We start from the raw sequence: 14,684 nt of genomic DNA, 5'->3' as shown, positions 1-14,684 counted from the left end.
CCCTACCACTGAGGAAGTACAGTTCCCGCTCAGCCCAGTCAAAACTGTTCGCTGCTCTGGCTCCCCAATGGTGGAACAAACTCCCTCACGACGCCAGGACAGCGGAGTCAATCACCACCTTCCGGAGACACCTGAAACCCCACCTCTTTAAGGAATACCCAGGATAGGATAAAGTAATCCTTCTCACCCCCCCCCCCCCTTAAAATATTTAGATGCACTATTGTAAAGTGGCTGTTCCACTGGATGCCATAAGGTGAATGCACCAATTTGTAAGTCGCTCTGGATAAGAGCGTCTGCTAAATGACTTAAATGTAAATGTAAATGTCATACGGACATCTCTCTCACGCACGCATCGTGTACACACATCGCATGCGCCCACGCAGGCACGCACATGCACGCGCACACACACACAAACACACACTCACAGCCTCCTACCCCACATACCCTGCACCACATTCTAGTAAGGGCTTGATGTGGGACAATACAATGCAGAAACGTGTGGTCTACATACTGTCAATTTTTCTTCATATTACTTACTGTCTGAAAAAAGGCTTTCTTTCTGTATCCATGTGGCCCAAGGCCTCCGCAACATTCGGCTCCACGGTAATGGGGTGATAGTTGAAAAAAAAAATGATGTAAGCATCTTACAGCCCATACCAGGGTAGTTACCTCCCTTACGTTTTGATGTGGTTGGCCTGTATGTTTCCAGTTTGTTTGGGAACTCTAATCATTAGCGCAATGGTTGCCACATGGAATATCTGGTGGGCCTGTAATGGTTACCTTTTGTCATTCGAAAACTACACTTGTTTTCTGTGCTCTGGGTTATCTTTCTTTTAGCACAACCTGTTACCTATGTAGACATCTACTTGATATTCTATAGTACAAGAGGGATAAGTTCACATTCTCATATGTGTACTGGTCGGATGTTTACTGAGTCAACCAGTTTGAGTTGCACACTTTAGTGATGGACATGAGAACATCGGGATGCAGAGGAGGAAACGTCTCGTTTTATTTTCTCTTACAGACATTAGAGGTGTAAAAGAATGCAAATAAATGTTCACCTTCTTTCCACCTCCAGTTAAATATTACACAAAATAAATAATTTGCTTCAACACAGTCAGAACTCAGTGGTTTAAGTATACATTATATATTCACTTTTGTTATGGTTTCAGGCTTAAAATGAGCACGAGGATCTTGCTCAAGAGTTTATTGCTGTCTTCGCATGATGATCTGTCAGCCCTTCTTCTTGATTTCTAAAACTGTTCAGATGATTGAAATGCGATTGAGAACCAGTGAATTACAGTTTGTAACAAGTGTTTTGTACACACAAATCCAGTGCTTCCTCAGTTCATCCACTTGATGTGTGAAACAGCAATCCTACCCCCCCCCCCCCCCCCCCCCACATGTCACGTCCTCCTTCAGTCCACCTCTTTCCAATGATTTGGCACAGAATAGAGTTTATATTTCACCATGTGCCACAGAAAACACTGTCCATCCCCCAAAACAATAAACCATCTCAAGCAAAGTCAGAAGCAGCCCCACTGGGCACAGCTGGTTGAATCAACGTAGCTCCATGTAATTTCAATGAAATCACATTGAGCCAACGTGGAATAGACGTTGAATTGACGTCCGTGCCCAGTGGGAGGCAGCATCTGCGCAGTTAAGTAACTTCCTTAGACAAAATATGTATTTGAGTTCAGATGCTCTCTGTCCAGATCCCTTTCTTATCCTTAGTTGAAAGATTGTTCAGTGCTGAATTAGCTCTCCGACAGGGTCTAGTCCAGTAAAAAGCTCCTCCTCATCATCACACCATGATGGGGAGGAAGTGTGTGGCCGTATTCCTCCTCCGCGTTTTCTTCCCTCTCAGTGGCCTCCCGTGGACACTCAGGCCCACAAACATCTGTCTCTTCTTGTTCCTCCACTCGGCTGAGGCGTAGGTGTTATAGCCGTTCTCTTCAATACGTTCCTTCAGTGTGCAGTCAATGCCAAACTCTTTCTGGAAGAACAATGGACATTATTGGGTTACACTCACATATGTGTATTTGCATACTGACTGAATCCATTTTATACTGATTCAACCATTTCCATTTTTGAAGTGCATTACACTGGCAAAGGATGTAAATATACCCCCACTATAGTTCATCCAGTGGTGTACTGTTCATACAAGAGTTTAAATCCAAATCCAAATATTTCCCGGTGTTTATTCAACCTAATTCATTCTAATTAGCTAACTGATATCCCACTGGGTACATAACGTAATTCCAACGTGGAGAATTGGGTCATATTTGGTTGATAAATAAATTATAGATAGATCAATTATGTTACAACCTATTTTCAGCCACTCAAAAAGACAGTCAAAAGTTTGTTTAATTCCCAATGTGTTGTCGCTATGCTTTCAACAATCTAAAAGCACAATGAAATTCCGATCGAAAATCAATGTCCGATTTTTGTTTTAGTTGTCACCTAAATTTGTCATTACTGCGCGTTCAACCATTTAAAAACACAACAAAGTTTAAATGGGAATACAACGTTAGATATTTTGTTTATTTGTACAACAACTTAATGGGTCAACATTGTGCTTCATCTAATAGCGCAACCAAGTGACCTGGATTGCAATTGAGATGACTTAAATACATAGTGCAAGTGGTCAACGGAGTTTGAGATCCTGCGCATATGATTATATCCATTTTGAAAGTCTCCACAGACCTGTGACATTTGCGCTATCTTGAACATGCCGCTTTCTATGATTAATGGATTCATGTCTCCATTAAAACCAAAAATCTAAGCTAATTAATAGCATTCAATCAAATCAAATTTAACTTTTAAATGCACTTTAAATACAGTTATATTCTTTAACTTCAATGTTTGGTTTGGATGGAGATGTGAATCCAACATATTTGTTTTTACTAACTTGTAGATTACTTTTGAAATCAACCAAAGCTTAAAATCCTAGGCCTAGACCTATAGGCATTGTCTAGTTTTAGGTGAACCCTGGGTTGAACTTAAACCATAGCTATTGATGACTTCCCAAATGCTATATAGGCCTAAATAGCATCATTGATGATACATGATTGAAAATATATGGTTACGTCTCATTTGGTCTCTTAAACCTACGCTTGGGAATGACTATGATAGCAACAGTGAATCTATTAAGAGGAGATTTCTCAACAAACATTCTCGCAAAAGCGCATTGGTGATAAATATCAAAGCCAGGCTTGGTTAAAACCCTGGATGGGAGACTAAAGGGTAGCTGCATATATATCAACTACCCAGTAGGAGGTGCTGACCAGCATTTTCTTTCATTCTTATAGTGGATATTGAGTTGAAGATCTGACATTGTTTCAAAGGTACAAATTCAACACATGTTATACAATGCTGGTCAATGTTGAAAATAATCCTGTGGTTGAAAATTCATCTCAAAAACAACAGTTGATGGCTGTTTTTCAAATCCAATATATTTTCCACATAGTTTCCACGTCACAATACGTTGAAAAATGAAGTTGAAAACAACATTGATTTTGCCCAGTGGGAACCAATTTAACTTAGTCAAGATGTACCAGAGGGGTACATTCAATAGAAATGGTTAATTATTCAAATCAGTGATAAATGTTATGCAATCTAATGTCTGTGTCCCTTAGAACTATAGTCATGACTTGCTGACTTCCAATTTCGTCTTTAAATGCTTGTGTACTCTTAGCACTTTTCATAGTTTCCACTGCACCATTGGTTGAATGTGAAAGCAGCTACATAGTTAAACAATCTTGTGATAAAGACGGAAGAATCTAAGGGAATCTCTTTGAGGCTTGTTGAATGAACTCTGACACGGATACTGACCGCTCCATACAGCTCTCCCTTGGTGCTGATAGCCAGGTAGTAGTTACTGCCCAGTCCTTTGATAGCCACCACGCCCACATCCACTGATGTGATCTCCAGAATACCTGAGAATAAACACAAAAAACACATTTTTATAAGCCATTTATAATCACCATGACCACTTGTAGAGGAGGATTTAAGGGACATCAGAGGCAGAGGAAATAGAGGCTAGTGTTCCGGATCCGCTGTAGTCATATACACTGCAGATAAGAGTTTGTAAAACAGTCAGCAGTCTTCCTGCCCCTCCTGATTGAGGAAGACAAAGGCCCAGCCACCAACTGTGTCAAATAAAGGGAAATGGACAGATCTATATGGTCCATGGACAGATCTATATGGTCCATGGACAGATCTATATGGTCCATGGACAGATCTATATGGTCCATGGACAGATCTATATGGTCCATGGACAGATCTATATGGTCCATGGACATATCTATATGGTCCATGGACATATCTATATGGTCCATGGACAGCAGCACAGACTGTCAAGTGAGGTGATAGGAATACATCCATTGTTACCCCAGCCAAGCCCATCAATAATTGACACATTAAATGTTCCGGCTAGAGCCTTTCTTAAGACAATACATTGGCTGGATGGGTTTGAGAAAGCCTCTAGGTGAAATTGTGTTGGTTCATAGCCAACTAGGTGCCAGGTAGCCTAGCAGTTGGAGCATTGGACCAGTAACCAAAAGGTTGCGAGGTCAAATCCTATAGCCAACTAGATGAAAAATCTGTCGATCTGCCTTTGAGCAAGGCACCTAACGATGCACTATGTAGAAATCCATTTCCCGGTGGCAAAAAATCCTATAGTTTGCCTAATTTCTGTTTGTGACAAAACAAGCAAGAATAGCGCACATAGAACATATCTACCATTTCTTAGACTGTCTTTCAATGAGAATGACAGAGCTGTAACTCATATTTCTATGTGAATTTTGTTTGGTCTCCCAAAAAGTTACATATCGCAGCTTTAACCCTAATTGCTCCAGGGTTGCATCAATAATGGCAGGGGAAGTGGGATATTCAAAAAACACATTTCAATTTCACAACACACACTTGTACAGGTTGTTTATGTGTGAAAAAGGGCAGATATCAACAGGACAGATATCAGGACAGGTATCAGCACCCCCTATTTGAACTGTTATGCTACGTATGGTGCTCAGTAGATACATAAAATACTCTAGTTAATAGTCATAGAAAATCCTAAAGAATCTCTTCAACTGTAGGGTAGAGTTTTCATCCATTCATCCATCCATCCATCCATCCATCCATCCATCCATCCATCCATCCATGATTTCAACCAAATAAGCTTGCTTCATCTACATCCCCTCTACACAAAACAACAGACTTCACCTTAACTCCTTTAAATTTTTAAATTTATTTAACCTTTATTTAACTAGGCAAATCAGTTAAAAACAAATTCTTATTGACAATGACAGCCTACCAAAAGGCCTCCTGCAGGGACAGGGGCTGGGATTAATAAATAAAATATAAATATAGGATAAAATACACATCACGACAGGAGAGACAACACAACACTACATAAAGAGAGACCTAAGACAACAACATAGCAAGGCAGCAACACATGACAACCCAACATGGTAGCAACACAACATGGTAGCAGCGCAAAACATCGTACAAACATTACATTTGGCATGAGGATTATAACAGTTGCAGATTAGATTTATGTGTGAACAGTTTGGCTTGTTTGGTATGTAGGCCACCAATTCACAGTGCAAATATTCTGGTTACCTAAAAGCCATTCGAAAAGGTTGAATTATACCCTAGTAACCATAGCATGCTGTTGTTGTAGACAGCTGAGGTTATTAATTGTGCTCGTAGTATCAGAGGTCAGAGAGATATAGCTTCCTAATGTGTCCTTTGACCAGAGCCCACTTATCATCTACACACACACACACACACACACACACACACACACACACACACACACACACACACACACACACACACACACACACACACACACACACACACACACACACACACACACACACACACACACACACACACACACACACACACACACATTTATCTAATCTGATGCTGGTGTGTGTTAATGACCCCTCTCTGTTTCCCATGGCACGTTTGATTTCATGCCTCACTCCTTGACTTCTTCTTCCCATTTCCTGTGTGGTGTTGTTATCCTATCTTGCAATACACACACGCACACACGCACGCACACACACACACACACACGTCTGGTAGGCTCGTGTCACTGGGCAGCTCTCGGCTGTGCTTCCCTATGTAGTCTGTAATGGTTTGCAAGCCCTGCCACATCCGACAAGCGTCGGAGCCGGTGTAGTACGATTTTTATCTTAGTCCTGTATTGACGCTTTGCCTGATTGATGGTTCGTCGGAGGGATTTCTTTTAAGCTTCCGGGTTAGAATCCCACGCCTTGAAAGCGGCAGCTCTAGCCTTTGGCTCAGTGAGGATGTTGCCTGTAATCCATGGCTTCTGGTTGTGGTATGTACGTACAGTTACTGTGGGGACGACATCATCGATGAACTTATTGATGAAGCCAATGACTGATGTGGTGTACACCTCAATACCATAGGAAGAGTCCCGGAACATATTATAGTCTGTGCTAGCAAAACAGTCCTGTAGCTTAGCATCTGCTTCAACTGAACTCTTTTTATTTGACCGAGTCATTGGTGCTTCCTGCTTTTAGTTTTTCTTGTAAGCAGGAATCAGGATAGATTTATGGTCAGATTTGCCAAATGGAGGGCGAAGGAGATCTTTGTACACTTCTCTGTGTGTGGAGTAAAGGTGGTCATTTTTGTGAAATTGTCAGCTAGGATGGTTGGCTGACAAGTTTGAAATGATATACGTTTGCTAATATGTGTGATTGTTAATGGGACTATTGACAGCGACAACATTCAAAGTAGTAGTCGTTTTTAGCGTTATATCTAAATAAATAAAATGTGGTGCACTTTAATGTTGTAAACTTATCGTTAAATGTATCGTTACCATGATAATTCAGTACATTTACAGTGATATGGACTTTTGTCCATATCGCCCAGCTCTACCGTTAGGTGAAGTGGTGGTGGGGACTATGACACAACGGCCATTGAAGATCTGAGAGTTGCTTCTGTAAGGGATCAGGTGTCCGGTATCGTGTGAGGATGTAAGACTATCTAAGGCTGTCTCTGGCCCCTCTGTAAACATGCTAGGGATGAAAGAAGAAAGAACAGAGGAGAACAGAGGCCATGACAGAGAGACAGGGAGATGAGGATTAGAAATAACTTAATGATCACTGATCAAAGACACACGCCGGAGGCTGGGGCGAGACGGCTCTTATAAAGTTTGAGCACACACACACACACACACACACACACACACACACACACACACACACACACACACACACACACACACACACACACACACACACACACACACACACACACACACACACACACACACACACACACACACACACACACACACACACACACACACACACACACACACACACACAAAGAGTCTCTCCCCCCCACACAAACATAGAGTATACATTGTACACATTGTGTACACACACCCATTCGGTGGTGGGATCTTAATTGAATCACTCTTTTGTTGCTGAGAATTTCCCTGCAGAAAATGCAAACTTGTAGTGTATTCAAGGTTTAAAAAGGCTTTCATAGTTTGTCATTTCCACTTTAAAATGTCATTTGCCCTAACGAAAAATGTAGCAACCCCTTAAAAAAATGTCCATGAATTATAATCCACATAATAATAATAATAATTCTCATTCTCAGGATCACTTTCCTGCTGTAGCAAATGGGTTCAAATTAAGACCCACATCTGTATGCGTGAACACACACATGCACATACACACACTGGAGTCTATAGTAGTTCCCACCTGTATCCACTCAGTTTGTGATGATTCATGTCTACTTGCTCACTTAGGAATGATATCCACAATGCCACAAAACAAAGCCACGAGGTCAAATGTGTTCTTCATTTAACATACTACACATCACAACACCCAGCACCAAATGTGACACCTGTGTGTTGTGTTGTGGTGATTCTGATACACCACGCATAAAAACATAGCCCTGGGTCAACCACACATTTCCATCTGTTTATTTAAGGAAATATCTGTTGCATAATGGATTCCTTTTCCTAATGTGTTGCTCATTTGATACGCTCTGTTTGTAGTTACTACAGCAAATGGTGCGTTCGGGTCGAAGGGGTGCAGACAATGCCAAAGTGAATTAAAGGTGGATTTTCCACAGTGGGTTGCCAAGTTCAGATGTGTTTTGCAGTTTGCATTGTTATTCTTGGTAACTGGAAGTTTACTCTTTGAAAAATATGTGTTGTCTGAGAAGAATTTGACAGAGCTTACAGTACAGATACGGTAGACTGCTTGATTTAAGAATGAGGAAAAATATACACAGAGATCTGGAACATTCGAACTGTACTGTCATGTTGAAATATGGGATTGATGGAAACATAAATCAGCTGTTAAGCAGATGAGGACCACAATGAATGTAATTAGTTTTCTCATATCCTTCCTCTATCCACGTCCATAAACAACTTTACATCTCTATCTCAGTGTCCCTGAGAGTACTGGCTGTGGTTTCCCTTCTGTGGGGGCACACACACACACACACACACACACACAGCGAGAGAGCAAGTGGGGACCATGTCAGGCCAAGTCCGTTGGCGCCTCAGCACACATGGACCCTGGCAGAGAGAGAGAGACACACAGACACGTTTGGTGGCCTCCTATATTTGCCTCCTGCGCTCTTGACAGGCTGGGCTCATACTCACACAATCCCAGTTTGGGTGTAATTAGACTAATCCGTCTGCCGCCACACATCTGTTAGTGCCTCAGTTAGCACTGCTAGAGTCCACCATTACTGTTCTCAGTAGCAATGTACAATTCATTAGAAATGCTTTAGGTTGTTCAAATTTGGCGAAATGTAACAATGTATAGCAAATTAGGTTATCGATAAGCACATTTTTTGTTACTCTGCATGCCGGCTAGCTTGTGTCGCTTTATACCCATGTGCTTATTTTAGCAGAGCTCCATATTTCCAGGGTTTCCATTCCAGCCCCGTCTCTCTGTCAGCTCCCAGCAGAATCCCAGCATGATGGAGTGCCATGTGGGACAGTTTTGCACTGGCATCCCTATAAATCTGTGGGAGGTTGGATACAGGCTCTTAAACAGAGCAGGGTCCTCACAGGACCATGGGCAGCCCCTAAAAACCACCACCTCTACATCTGTAGAGATCTGTGCTAGCGAGGTTGGTATTTCAAACCCCAAACCAGTTGTTTCCCTTCTATTGCTGCACTGTTGTAACCAGGGTTCAAAGGTCGGGGCTCAGCCTTGCACACAAGCAAACTTGACGCAAACCATATCTCTCAAGAGAAGTAATGAGAATGACTAGTGAGAGAGTGAGGGATGTTTTTTCTTTTTTAATCAAAACTGGTAACATTGTCTACAGATATGCTTTTGTAGTGCATAAACATAATCATGATTTAACATATCTATGGAAAGATTACCAGACCTTTAACTCAACATATTTAATGTGATTGCTCCTAGCAAGAACAAGCACACAGATTTAGTTTAGGAAAAGACCTTTTCTAGTTTTATTCATACAGTATATCGATCCGATGTTATCATTTTCTATCAACCCGGAGTGTTGAGCTGGGCATTACCACAGAATCAGTGCCAAAAAACTGATCTAGTGCCATTTCAAGGGCCCACAAAGGACATCCTCCCTGGGATCGTGTCAAGGACATCCTCCCAGGGATCATGTCTAGCCCCTGGTCCAGAGCAGAAACTAGAGCTGCTCTTCTGTAGTATCCCTTTCCCTGTGAACCTGATCGTGGGCCACATAATCCACACACACTGTCCCCAGTCCCCCCCAGGACACGGCTTTGTGACGGCACCACCGTTGATACTGAACACTCGTAGCTTTGATGTGACCACAATGACGTTAAACATGTCATTCATGAATTAGTGTCCGCCCAACCTCCCTACCACTGCATTCATACCCATCCCAAAGATAAACTTGGTCACCTTTTGGAAATGCGTAGTAATATATACGACAGAATATTACTAATATATACTACTAGTACAGTAGTATTGTAGCCTAGAAATGTAAAGAATTGTGATGAGTAATGGTGAGAGATAATTGATAAGTTCAATGGGTTTACACGTACTATAGCGTCAAGTTGTAGAGATCACCCCCCCCCCCCCTTTAAGATTTAGATGCACTATTGTAAAGTGACTGTTCCACTCGATGTCATAAGGTGAATGCACCAATTTGTAAGTCGCTCTGGATAAGAGCGTCTGCTAAATGACTTAAATGTAAATGTAAATGTAAAGTTGAACCCACCAATCATCTTAGTAAATACATTGCTAGCCTGCCTGTTGTACTATTTCACAAATACCCGAAAGGGGCACATTGAAATTCATTACATTTTTGCCTCACTGTCAAATAAAGACAGTTTAAAGTCTATAAATGCATTTATATAAAAGGGTTGAGTCTATAAAGACATTTCTGTCATATTCTTGCCAAAACAAACACCATTAGTGGCATTTTTACATCCCTTACTGTTTCCCATAAGTGTCTTTGATTGAATGTGTGGTTAAGAACTCCCAGGAGAAATGTTTGAGTACCATATACAGGGGATGGGGGGGGGGGGGGGGGGGGGGGGGGGTAGGTGTGGTGGGTGGGTGGGTGGAGGTTGTAGTTTAAGTGGGCACATGTGCAGCTGGTTCCTTGGTTTCTACATCCGAACACACACCCACTTGAGCATGTGAGTGCCAGCACACAGATAGGCTCACACACGTAGCTAATTGGGAAGTGGGTTGATAGAAAGTTTTTTTTTTTCTTCTCTCCAAGTGATCACTGAGAACACTAAATCAAAAGAGCTGCAGTGAAGACAGTGTTTAGACACGTTACTGGTCATGCCACACCGTTTACAATAGGATATTCAAGGCACAAAAATTTGGCGTGAGTCAAAAAACATCCCCATTTATGTTACTGGCACCTGCGTAAATGTATCCGATCACAATCACATTATACTGCATTGATCATAAACCAGACGGTAATCAGCATTATGTAGCAGACTGGCTGTGTGTGTTAGAGTCTCAGAGCATGGTAGTGATTGACGTTTCCTCTCCTTCCCCCAGTCCTGCTCCTGTCTAGTTGTTATCAGGGCTATTTACCCTGGGCAGTGAATAATGACAGATAACAGGTTGGTAATCTATTCCTCCCTTGTCCTGTTTTAGCCATCTGAGATCTACCATCATTGTGCTGAATGTTTGGAGAGGCCAGATATCACATGGATGTTTGCTAGAGATGGGAAAAAAGGAGCTTCTAATCAGGAATGTGAATGAAACTAAAAGGTTTAACGTCCGTGAACTGCCAGGAGACAAATCTTGCCATTTTGATTCAACATACAGTATTTGAAATGATCAATGTAAAAAAAAAACAGTTATTCATTAAAGTTATTCAACTCAAGTCAATCATTTGAATTGGTTTCCTTTTTTCCCCTGTAATTTGTATGATATTCTGTAGTGAAGACCGTGCCAGGTTTGAGAAAGCCTGAACAACACAATGGTTCCTTTTTAATACACTATGGTTGAACCTGTGTTTCCCCCTCTTTCACTTTCCTACAAATTGAAAAACATACTCTTGTGATTACTTACTGAGTGGGTCATCTTTGCTCTTGGTCCCGTTGACTCTGCCATACTTATCGATCCGCAGGAAGAACTTCTGGAAGGAGAAGAGCTTTCTCCGCCGCACATCTCCCTGCAGGTGGTTGTAGCTGCGTACATGCCTCCCAAGTGGACCCCCTGTCCTTCCTAAGGGATCCCCAGTCTGCCCAGTTCCTCCAATCCTGGACCCAGCCAGGGAACTGTTCACCGGGGCACTAAGAGTGCTGTTGGGGCTGTGGGGCTGGTTCCTGCCTTTGTAGAGAGGTTGATGACAGACAACCAAAGGGACAGAAAGGGAGAGCAGCAGTGCTAGCAGCAGAGACAGTGACAGGCTGGAAAAGGAGGACCCAGAGATGGAGCTGGAGCCAGACCTTAGCCCAGACCCAGAACCAGACCTAAACCTGGACCCAGAGCCAGACCTAAACCAAGACCCAGAGGTGGACCAGGCAGAGGCAGCCTTACTCCCTCCAGCAGCCCATGTGCTCATGGTAGAGTGGTTTGGGGAGGACTGGAATCAGCCTCACAGCCTGGGACATGCTGCTGGGGACAGGGGAGGCTAGGAGGGCAGGGAGGGGAGCCCTCCTGGGAAATGGGGCTATCTGATACCTTTTCTACCAGGTCTCTACGCAAAAAGAGATGTCCTTCTGTTCCTCCTGTTTTTTTGGTAGCTAGAGCAGTGACTGTACTGAAAGTCAATGAATTCCAATGACCAATCTGAGAGTCCTCTCTTTCACATTTCTTCCCATACAGATGTCCAGGTAGATAAATAAAAACACCCACCGTATTTTTTTACCAGTGCATATACTGTCAGTGAATTGCAATGACAAATCAAGCAGACGTCCTATGTCCCGCTGAGTTTAATTCCAAACCAGAGTTCCTCAGATGATTACTCCAGTAATGAAAGGTCCACTGATGTAGGACCGCTCTGCTATAACACTTTCTCCAGGTCCATCCCTCAAGTCTCAAACATTCAACAGCTCATTGCTGCCAGATACCCTCCACAGATTTCCAGATTTCACAAAGAAGGTAAAATACATTTGAGTGTGAAATCCTCCGCTGCTCTCTCCTCTCTTTCTCTCTCCATGGATGAGTGTGGAGTGGACTCGCTCTCTCTCCCGCTCTCTACAGTGGCTCCACCTTCACTGAGGTGACAGGCTGAGGAGGGGTGTGTGTGTGTTAAAGATGTTTTGCTCCCCTTGCTGGGTTTGACGTGACATGGTCTCAGGGTAATTTGTATTTTTCAGGAGTAAATCTGTGACACAACGTTTAGTATGATACGTAAACGCTCGGTTACAAAGTGAATGGGATAGCAGTCATACAATAACATACAAATTATAGGACTTATAGTATCATACGTCTAACTCGGTCGAACATTAGCATACGAATTGGATGGCATAACTTATTATACATCTTGGATGACGTGTAGTATTATACGTCTTTCTCTGAAACCAGGTTGCTTGTTGCCTCATAACAACAAATAAGAATTACTGGGAGAATTGGTGGTTAGGAGAACTAACAAAAATGTTACGATAATTTACGTGAAAGGTTAGGGGAACTAAAACAACAAAGGTTAGGTGAATTTACGTAGCAGGTGAGGTGAATTGAACCAACAACCTTTGGATTGCTAGACTGTCACGGATTACAACCACCCCGACCAACCTCCTTGCTTTCATTTCTGTCTAAAGTAACTACACTATTTGTAAGTATCATAAGTCTTGGAAGTGCTCCATTTTCTTTTCTTTTTTCGTATGGCTCTGAGGCCAGGCTGGATAGGAGGACGCCTGGTCTGACCTCTTTACCTGTCACTGAAAGATGTGTGTTCGTGTATGTGAATATGAGACTCCCAACCTCTTGTTCTCTCTCCCTTCCCCTCCACCTCTCTCATCGCTCCACATCTCTCTCTCTCTCTCTCTCTAATTTAAATGACTTTCAAAGATCTTTATGGGCATGCGAAACATATGTTTACACATGTTCTCTTTCTCTCGTGCATTCCCTCCCACTCCACTCCACCTACCGTTCTCTCATTTCTCATCACTCCCTGTAAAATATTGGAGTGGGCTGTGTCAGGGTGATGTGTGTTTGTGTGTGTGTGTGTGTGAGAGAGAGAATAAGGGGCGGAACGACAAGGGTGGTGGTGGGAAAGGAGACCAGGGTAGAATAGGATTTATCTGGGTAGATAACATAGAGGTATGTGTGGTAGTAATAGACCAGTTACATCGGTGTTTCAAACACTTTACTGAGTAGGCTGTTTTAGTGCGCATGGTGAGTGTGTGTGTCATTTCTTATCTCTCCTGATAAAACACACTATAAGGTTACCACTGCTGGTTTCAATCCAATTGCTCTAAGATAATCTGTCAGACCTCTCTCATCTCACCTACCTTCCTCTGAGAGTCAGGTGTCACATGGCCCACAGCCAAGTAGAAGCTCTTTTACCCCCCTACTCAGAACTGTGTCACGTTGTCAAATGTTCAGTAATTCAATTTAGTTGGAGAATATTACTTAGTCCATTTAACTGTATTCAACTACATTTCCAATCTGTGAATTGGTGGTTTCTGAGACTGTTACTGAAACTGTAAGAAATTAAAGGTAGACTCAGCAAGATGACATCATCATACACAGGGGAGTCATTTCCTACTTAGAGAAAAAAATAAGAATTCAAATCTGTCAAGACTGCCAGTGTTAATTGGTTGGTTGTAAACCATCATCTTGCTGAGTGTAACTGTAAATTATCCTTCTGAAACCACCTTTTGTCCTTGTCTCCTCCTCTCATCCCTTTAGAAGTTGATGCCATGTCTTGCCTTCTGCTTTCTCTCCTGAAGTCCCTATGGTTTTCTTAGTGGCTGCTTTAATGTCTGTCTGACATGCTGCCAGAGCATTGGTCAGGTCCTAAGTCTGGTCTTAAGCTAGCCATCTGTGTTCTTCAGGTACCCCACAAACAAGATCTTATCAGTAGACTACTTCCTTTGTTGTTTACCTTCCCACCATGATAGCCGGAATCAGCACTTAAAGGAAACAGAGCTGGGAGGAGCAGGGAATAAGTTGATATTGATTATTGAGCGAATTATAATGAACATCCATACGATTCCCATGGAATTGACATAACTGCATTTATTT

At 42.3% G+C, this 14,684-nt stretch overlaps 1 protein-coding gene across 1 annotated transcript; it reads right to left on the bottom strand.

Moving 5' to 3' along the window:
• Positions 1-1,411: 1,411 nt before the first annotated feature.
• On the bottom strand, positions 1,412-13,991 carry LOC124034111 (fibroblast growth factor 10-like). Its single transcript, XM_046346858.1, has 3 exons — positions 11,562-13,991; positions 3,835-3,938; positions 1,412-1,996 (listed from the first exon to the last, which is right to left on the bottom strand). The coding sequence occupies exons 1-3, from the start codon at positions 12,055-12,057 to the stop codon at positions 1,805-1,807; spliced, it is 792 nt and encodes a 263-aa protein (XP_046202814.1). The 5' UTR covers positions 12,058-13,991; the 3' UTR covers positions 1,412-1,804.
• Between the last annotated feature and the right edge of the window lie 693 nt (positions 13,992-14,684).

Source organism: Oncorhynchus gorbuscha, linkage group LG04 (assembly GCF_021184085.1).
Source record: "Oncorhynchus gorbuscha isolate QuinsamMale2020 ecotype Even-year linkage group LG04, OgorEven_v1.0, whole genome shotgun sequence".
Lineage (NCBI taxonomy): Eukaryota > Metazoa > Chordata > Actinopteri > Salmoniformes > Salmonidae > Oncorhynchus > Oncorhynchus gorbuscha.
This window is presented reverse-complemented; position numbering and strand designations above follow the sequence as displayed.

Bases quoted from the DNA above. Each gene is read 5' to 3' on its own strand.
- LOC124034111 (XM_046346858.1), bottom strand. From the start codon at position 12,057: ATGAGCACATGGGCTGCTGGAGGGAGTAAGGCTGCCTCTGCCTGGTCC. The intron at 3,939-11,561 runs GTAAGTAATCAC...GTTTATTCTCAG, and splicing joins GAGCAAAGATGACCCACTCA to GTATTCTGGAGATCACATCA. The intron at 1,997-3,834 runs GTCAGTATCCGT...TTGTTCTTCCAG, and splicing joins AGGGAGAGCTGTATGGAGCG to AAAGAGTTTGGCATTGACTG.